Source organism: Populus euphratica, unplaced genomic scaffold (genome assembly GCF_000495115.2).
Source record: "Populus euphratica unplaced genomic scaffold, PopEup_1.0 scaffold62.1, whole genome shotgun sequence".
Lineage (NCBI taxonomy): Eukaryota > Viridiplantae > Streptophyta > Magnoliopsida > Malpighiales > Salicaceae > Populus > Populus euphratica.
In genome coordinates, this window is record NW_011499939.1 from 165,931 (window position 1) to 175,413 (window position 9,483).

The 9,483-nt window shown below is 33.7% G+C and overlaps 1 protein-coding gene across 1 annotated transcript; it reads right to left on the reverse strand.

Moving 5' to 3' along the window:
* Window positions 1–767: 767 nt before the first annotated feature.
* LOC105136837 (coatomer subunit epsilon-1) lies at window positions 768–4,283 on the reverse strand (the record flags this gene model as incomplete). Its single annotated transcript, XM_011042332.1, has 7 exons — window positions 768–990; window positions 1,048–1,171; window positions 1,983–2,062; window positions 2,238–2,393; window positions 2,476–2,611; window positions 3,024–3,175; window positions 4,167–4,283. Coding segments are annotated over 6 exons (735 nt in total), but the record flags the coding sequence as incomplete, so codon positions are not given.
* Window positions 4,284–9,483: the final 5,200 nt, after the last annotated feature.

A 9,483-nucleotide genomic window follows, 5' to 3' on the forward strand; every position in this document is an offset into this window, starting at 1 on the left:
GTCTTCTTGCAAAGATTTCCATGGTCAAATGGTTTGGTTTTGATTAACGTATGTATATTGGTCGAAACACTGCTGCAATTGATGACCTGTGGTGCAAACTGCGTTTCGCATAAGACGTGCCCCGCGTGGCGAAATGAAAACTAAAACTTCGTTTGTTTTGTGAAATATGGTTTTTTAAAAATTATATTTTATTTTTCTTTTTGTGTTTAGCTATTATTGGAAAAATTAGTTAATAAAAAAATATTTTTCATAAAAAAAATCTAGTTTAGTTTTTATAAAAATATTTTCCTGTTATTTTAAATGAAAAATATATAAAAAATATTATATCAAATTTGATTATCAAATTTTTAATTATTATTATTTATTATTTTAATTAAAATTTTTTTTATCAAACTTCATCATTATTTTATTATTATTATTTATTTTATTCAAAATATATAATTATAATTTATTAAATTTTTAACTTTATGTTATATTAATTATTATTTATTTTATTTAAAATAATTCATAATTTTTTTTTTTAATTTTATACTAATTCAACTTTTTAATTTGTAAATTTTTTTCATGAAAAAAAAATCTTAATAATTTATTTTCTAACTCATACCAAATACTAAAAAATATTTTTTAATACTAACAAACATGAAAAAATAAATATTTTTTTAAAAATTTATTTTTCAATAAAATCACTTTTCAAAATGAAACCAATTTCTAAGAACTAAATAAATGAATGTGTAGAGGGATGCGACGGCATATTACAAGACCACATCAGAAGAAGAAGAAAAAGAGCACTGTCAAGTTTCAATTACATGCAGCAGCAAAAATAACAAACTTTATCAAACAAGACTATGGCAAATACCACTAATAAGTAGATTTGAGCTCTACATCAAAAACATACTTTCCAGGTTCAGTTGTATATATCTCTTGGCTTTATAAAAGGTTTTGCACAATCCCGAAAAACAACTGTGACAAAAGTGAAGCAACAGCTTTCACCTTGTTAAATACAATCCCAAAAAACAACTGTGACAAAAGTGAAGCAACAGCTTTCACCTCGTTAACTACCGCCAAAACCACAAAACATCAAGCAACTGACTGAACTGCTCTTTCAAAGTTGTCTTCGGCGGATGACGCACGTTTAACAAGAACGTGGTCTGGATGTGAGAGCTTCAGTTGGCTGCAGAACACGGGGCAATTTCATTAATATGATCTAACAAGAGAATCTCGAAATGGATCTTGGAGAGACATTAAACAGATGAAAAACTCGTTGGGACAAAAAACATGTTATAGCCCGAATGAAACATTTGTTGTTTTCTTAAATATCTAAGATTATGCACACTTGGGTAGATATGGTCATAGAAAATAGGAGAGAAGTTCAAGAAGATGCAAAAGCAATTGGGGGTGAGCACTGGGTAACTAATTTATAAAAATTGCAGACCAAATGCTATGCAAGGCTAACTTCTTGAAGCTGAATGTAAAAGCAATGGGTCTAAGCCCTTTTATTTCAGCATGGATAATAGGCAAGCATCATTGAAATAAAGAACCACACAGCATGCCCAATGTTGTCCCAACAATTAATTGAAAGCGCAGAATTAAAACTTCTTTGATTCTATTTTTCTTTCATATATATCCTTCTGGGGTAGCGCACCCTGCAAGACACTATGCTCCCTTTTGGTTTCGGATGAACAATAAAGTAAAACTCAATTCCTAGCTAGTGCTAGGGGACAGTTATCACAAGTCACAACAAAGGTAAACTGAATAACTTTTTTCAAAAAATGCGTAAGCTCCTAACATCATTGTCTTGTGCTGACCCAACAATAGTACAAACATGTTGACAAACTTTCTGGCTTGCCCTGTTTCCCATGCTTTAATTTCTTGTTTTGGCAAAGCATTTAGGACAAAGTGATTCGGATCATAAAATAATTCATTTTAATGTGACACAAAAGTGTAGAATGATGTTACACTTGATCATGCAAGAGATAGCTAACCTGAGATAACGTGAAGAAGATTTGCCAATGTGAAGACTGCATACAACCAAATTGGCTAGTGTCTCTGGATCCTTTGCATCCTGTTGCAGGTACCAAGGAAAACCCAGTCAGTTATATGAATTACACACTGCATTCATGTATTAGTTTTACATTTCATAAACAGTCAGTCAGTTTTGTCATGTTACAGAAAACTGAACATGGTGTTGTGAGTCGTGATCTCAGCAGACATTACAAGGTTCTTTGTCTTAAACTTGCCTTGTTTAGTGCTTCAAGCAACAGTGTTTCAGCTTCATCAAAGTTACCCATGTGCATGCAACAAACAGCCTTTCCATTCAAGATTAACCCTGTCATTGGGTACTTCTCAGAGAAATCCTGGAAGATGAGATATGCTTCCTGTATCTTTGAACCACCCTGGATTATATAACAGCATATCAGCATGTCATCATTCCTTAAAACCTAACTAATTATAACTAAACAGAGAAGATGCACTTACAACTGCCAGATTCAACCATGCAGTTGCAAGTTGAGTTAGTGTGTGGTCCTCATCAATCTGCTGCATGATCCTCAACTGTTTCTCTGCATAGTCTGACCTGTGCATCTTGAGGAATATTTGGACATTCAATGCATGTCTGCAAAGGGAGAAACAGCATGCATCAGGATTAGAAACCAATAAAAGGTAAACCCAGCAAGAATTTTGTTTTATCTCATTGACATGCGCATACAGATGTGGCAATTCATGATCTGCTGGGATTTCCTTGCCTAAGTATGTGAAAAGTCCCATCATTTGGTTCATGGTATTTTCAATTTAACTCAAACATGAAAAGAAATGAGATAAGTGCCATAACAAAACCAACAAAACTAACTCCTGCAACATACATATGCATGTAGATACACCAGAATATCAATAACATTTCTGCACCAACACTTTAATGAATGAACAAGAACCAAGAAAATGCTAAGCATTCTAAACAGGGGGAGCAAGTATGTTTAGTTGTTTAGTTGCATAATATGCTAAACAATTCTACATCAAATTGAACTCACAGTTCCATTGTGCCTCCAGCATTAGTGTGTTTCAGAGCCTCATTGTAATCCTCCTCATGCATGAATATGATTCCAGCAATCAACCTCAAGATAGCATTGTTCGCAATAGCTGAATCAGCCAACCACTCTTTCAAGCTTGAAATCGTGGATTCCTGTTTAATTTACAAGCAATCACTAAGACAGACTTCACACATTCTTGACCTTTATTTCTTTTACTTCACCTTACATACAATAAAATAACCAAATCATTAAAACTCAACTTCTGTTTCTAATTTTTAGACATGCAAACAAGTAGGCATGCACACAAACACACAAAAATCAACATATAAGAATATATGTTGTACTAACACAGGTGTAAGATTCTCACAATATTTGCCATAACAAAGTTTGATTATATTTTCTCAAAACCAAAGATGTACAGTCTTAAAAAAATGAACCATCCGTTCTCAAATGGTTCATTTTAAATCACCCTAAACTCTAAGATAATCCCCATTTTTAACACGCTATTTAGCAACTCTCAAATAAGCATAGCAATTTGGGTTTGTATATCTTCCAGTTTATGTTACAAGCACCAAGAATCCATAGATCATTAACACATAGCTTCCCTTTCTAGATCTACATGTGCAAACACAAGAATCAACATATAAGAAAATACATCGAGCCAACACAATGGTGAGATTCACACCACATTTGCCATGGAAATTTTATTATCTGTCTCTTTCATTCTTTCAAATGGGCAGATCTAAGAACTTGAAAAATTGAGCATACACTCTCAATTATTTGCACGTATTCAGATTCTTATCAAATCATTCGAAACTCCACCGGGATCCCACATTGCACACACTAATCAGCAACTCTTACATAAACTTGCAAAATAATAACCAGAACCAAACTAAGCAAAATCAGATCATTCGACCCAAAACTGATTCGCCAGAACCCCAAAACAGCATTACACTCTAAACACTTGAATTCCCTAAAATTAAGAGCCCAAAAACAGAATCTTTTCTTAACTAAAATCCCACAAACAAAAAACAGATCTCACTCACCAGCACGAAAAACAAATCAATAATGCGAGAATCTTAACAGATCACAAAAAATTAAAAAACTTGGTAAAAAACAACAACGGATCCAACAGAACGGGACCTTGTTTTCAGGGCTTGAGAGATACAAAGCGAGCAATTTCCCAGCCTGAAGAGGAGTAGCAGCGGCATCATCAATCTCATGAATCACAAGCTGCACACAGCCAAACACAAAAAGTTCTCAACTTTCCTCAACAAGATAAAAAAGCCAACTCAACTCCAGAGTAACCACAGCCAACAACAGCCACACGAATCAGAGAGTCCTTGCCAAACTCCCTCCTCTCTAATTCTTTCAACTTATTGTCAACCTTCTGCAAAGATACCAGCAAGGAAAGGCAGTGAATACAAATGAATTCCCTTTTGTCCAATGCATGAAGTCAAACAGCCAAACTCTTACACAGGCATCCTCAAGGGTGGAGAATGGAAATGCAAATTCTGCAGCACCTGGTACAGTATCAAGTTTAGCTTCAGCCCCCAAAGAAAGAACCAACCTGGCTGCCCAGGACAAAAGAAAGTAAAATCAGCGAGGAATTTGAGATTTACTTAAAACGTAAGCAAGGGTCAATTTACTTCAAAACTGATCAACAGCACCACATAATGTCAACAAAGCTCCTAAGGTGCCAATGGACATTACATTTCATATTTTTTAGTGTGTATAAGAACATTAGCACATTATTGCTAATCCTTTTTTCTTCTACAATTGTTTCTAGATCAACTAAGTTTCTCCACAATATCAGAGCAGAGAAAGAGACCATTTTTTTGAGTTTTTTTTTTTTTTTTTTAAGATTAACGTGGGTGTCCATGTTAATTTTTTTAGATCTTAACATGGACAGTGGTGGAGAATGGATAGGGTGTTCGGGTCAATATGCATGTTACTCTGAATTTATTATTATTTTCTTTTAATATAAATATTTAAATTTTTCTTAAAAAAATTTTTGTGTTCATTTGAATAGATTTGAATTAAATTGAGTAGAATTTAGTTAAACTACTTGATCATTTAAATTAAGTCAAGTTGATATTAAAATTAATTCAAATTAAAAAAGACTTCAAATTATAACTAATGTTGTTTAAAAATGATAGAATTTGACTGAAATAATTTCCTTCACACCATACTTCATGGACCATCATCTCTTTAAAGATGGAATTAAGATTGATTATCACCTTGTAATCATCTTGTGGTTGATGATAACCAAACCACAACCATGGCGAAATTAAGCTACAGCTCTCAAACATGAAAACCCGAGAAATGAAGTTGAAGACTCTAGTAGAGGGATTGAAGAGAAGGATAAGGCCTCGTTGCATGAACCAGAAATTTTCACTTTGACAAGTGAAAATTAATTCAAATGGAAATGGAAGCCCTCTTGCTCTGCTCCATTCATCCTCGTCAACATAGAAAAGCTATTGATGTGGAAAAGATGTCATGCAATGTCAAAGGAATGATAAATCAGTACAAGATCAGGGATATTAATTACTTCAGGCTATCTTCAGCAAAAAGGCTGAAAGTTCAATGACGAATAATTAGAATGAAACCCTAACCTGAACTTTTCTTTCTGGTATATCATTAATGTGAATGAAAGGAAACTTAAACAGCTTTTGCATGTCATCATCTTCATCTTCTTCATGACTTCTCTTCTCTTTGAGTAAGGAAACATTGTGAAAGGTGGCAGTTGCCGTTTCACACATTTTTTGAATGAAAGATTTGGTGAATAAGATGTTTATATAGAAGGAGAAAGAGTCTGGCTACATTTCCTTAAGGTTTCCTAACACCATGTATTATTTCTCTCTAGGGTTTGATTCCTACTCATCACTAGCTAGGTTTGTTTGCCTTGTTTAGCATCAACACACATGGCATATTGATGATTGCTGGTGCTCTAATTAGAATAAAAACAATGGTCCCAGCTTTCTTTGCAAAACATAGAATACCCGTTAATGGATAGGGGTTTTGGTTCCAATCTAGCTAAAACACGATAGATAATTTTCACTTCAAAAGATCGAATAGCAATTGATAAAGTCTTCACTTAAAAGTTAGGTTTTTCACGGGCTGTGATTTTGGTCTAGTCACGCGAGCTTGAATATGAACTTGATGTCTGAAGTTTGTTTTTCTTGAAAAAGCAAGTTGACTCTCCAATGTTAGCAGCAGTAAGTAGATATATAATTAAGAATTAATGCATGAGAGAATCGAGTCAAAATGCATGTGTAAAGAAAACATTAGATATGAAATTAAAACTATGAACAGATTTATAGATTTTGTCCTAATATTATCACAACAAGCGTACTGTTTCTGCATGTCAATGGTTCTGTTAGTGCTAAATTTGCGCGTACTCTCACACTGCTGTCTGCTCCAGTATGTTTGTCTCTTGGTTTCCTCAATTACAAGATTTATGAACCATAGCCACGAACCAGTATGCAATCAGGCTTTATTATTATTTTTGCAGGAAGCAGAGGCATCCGATCCGTGGGTTTAGGGAATAATTGCTCCATAACATTCTGTCGAACTTTAATAGTAAACACAGTTCGATACTAGCTTGTTTAAAATTTTTTACACCTCTTATTTTCTACATAGAACATTTAAAATTATTTAATGCAACTTGCCTAAATATTTTAATAATTACTGAACTGAGATTTAATAAAATTAAAAATTAAAGAGCAGTAAAATAAGCAAAATAACCTGAATTTTTATTTTTCACCGTTCATCACTTGTAAAAATTATTCCTAATTCTGCACTTCAGCCCACACTAGTTTCTAAAATGAGCTTCATCCATATCCTCCAATCCTTTTTGCAGTCATCCTATTTGTTCTTCAATTGTGTCTCTGTGAATGCGTAATCAGTTATTTCTTTGAAAGATATTTGCAAATATTTCCAACCGGCCTTGTCGAAATGAGTATTCAGTCTCATTCCCATGTCAATGGCCTTAATGCAAATGTCACAAAAGACATGCAATATTTCTTTATTCCAGGCAGCTTTATTAATAGTTTCTGAATTATCCATTCCTATTTGGATAACATATTTGCAAGCAAACATCATGAATTTTTATAACATGCTAATCATTTGCGTAATATTAGAATGAAGTGTATATGACATACAATGGTGTACTACAACCAGTACTGTAAAGAATAATTACATTCAAAGCTGTTTGTCTTTAGCTATTTTTGAACTTATTATACTGTGTAAAGTATACTCCGTTCACTTACAAGTGATTACCATTCCATAATAATTATAGCCATTCCATACAATATGCACGTGTCCTACAAACAACACATATCAATACAACACATCTTCATACATCATCAAGGTAATTGAAATTCATTAGCAGTTAGCTTAGTTTCCAGCCGAAAGCATAAACACATCAAACAGATTCTAAACATTTTTTTTTCTATGACCATCACCTCCTAGTTCTCAAATCACTAAAGAAATAAGTATTCACAAATTCTATAGGATCAAGGCATAAACACTATAAAAAGACATGAAGCAGCACATATTTGACTCAAATGGCAACAATGACTCAAATGGCAACAATATTATCTGAATTAAACACAATTATCAGAACAAATTCTGCAAAAATTTTAAAACACATAGATGGTCAATTAACCTAATATCACAACATTGATTTTTTTTTTTCATATTAGCATCTATGCAAGCAAAATGTTATGCTTAATTCACAATCCTTACAGCACAATATATTCATAAATATTGTAACCTAGAACAATACACAACACCTAAACATATATACATATCTATAATTATCTTTAGGGAGGCGTAAAATTTTAACAAAAAACATACTCTCTACTGCAGAACCATCTCCTTTTTGTCCAAGTAATTTCTCGTCCCCTTGTTCTTTTGCCTCTCACAAAAATCGGCTCTGTAAGCATGACAACAACAATCTCGAACACATTGTGAGAAGAAATACAAATGGAAAAATTATTTTAACATGCTGCAGATGAACTTCAAAATTAAACAAATGGCAATATACCTTTATATTGAGCAGATCTACAACATCAAGCGCATGACAAGTCGTTTCGGGTAGAAAAATAGAAGGGACAATTATTTTTTACACTAGATTAGACAATTTTTTTGCTGTGTGTGTGTTTGTAAGCTCACCTGGTTTTTAAATGACAGGGAGGAGGTACACACAGTGGCAACCACTGTAATTTTGCAGCGACCTCACAAGCTCCGGAGCTTAGCAAGAAAGGATAAAAATGGAGGAGGGATCTGCTAGGTGGGAAGAAAGGATGGTGAACAGTGAACGGAGTATACAATCTCGTTGACGCTATGGAACTTGCGAACGGCAAGATAGGATTCCTTGAATTTTTTGACAATGAATGAGTAGGGAGGATAATATTTAAGGAGCCGTTTGAATTGATTTGCAGAGGAGTTTTGATGGGAGAGCAGGGGTGTGTTAATTATCCAACAACTTTTTTTTTTATAGTGTCGATGGGTTGCTGGTGGTCAGCAGCAGCTACTGGCCACTTTTTTCCAACGACAGGTTCAACCATTAAGGGGTGGGTCCCATCATTTTGAACTCACGTTTTAAACGTAACCAAACATGTAATTTTTGCGTTTTGGCTGCACCTCAATTCCTGCCGTATTACCAAACGACACCTTAGAGTGTGGCCCAATCAAGTAGCGCCCCGGGCTCAAACCTATATATTTTTTTGAAATTTAATGGGATGGGCGAGATATCGTGTGCCCTATGCATAAAAAAAAAATAACGCATAACCTAGATAAACAAATGATGTGTCATTTGTTCACTCCTAAAATTTAGTCGCTGTGATGGCTAGGAAAGTGGGATAATTTGTTTTTTTATCCAAAAACTCGTTTCAACGAATTGTTGGCCTAAAACACTTAGAAAACACCTTAGAGACATTACTAAACTAATTCATGGCCATGAAAAACATAAAAATTATCCTAAAATTTGAAATCCACTCGAAACAAAAAAACTTCCTAAGCTCGAATATGACTTTTTAGGTGTTTTTAAAATATAAAAAAAATGTAATCTCAACTCTTTTCATCATATGAAACTATTTAATAAAAAGAAAATGATTGTTTTGGTGGTTGGACTCTTCACCAACAAACACTTTCTCGTTTTAAGTTGGAATTCAACTATCTCTTATCTTTTCTTCAATTAAAAAAGTACTAAAAATGAGTAAAGTGAAGTGCAGTATCAAAATTTATAAATTCAAGAAACCGGTCGCCTAATAACTACAAAAAATAAGGGGCTCAAAGAAATTTTGGACCAAAATTTTCAATCCACCACCTATGTTATTTTTTTTTCACTTTAGTCCCTTTTCTTTCAATTCAACCCTCACTTACAAAAAAAAAATATATACGCAATTGAGCTCTAATTTTGTTTAATTGTGCAAAAAAAAAACATTCGAGTACT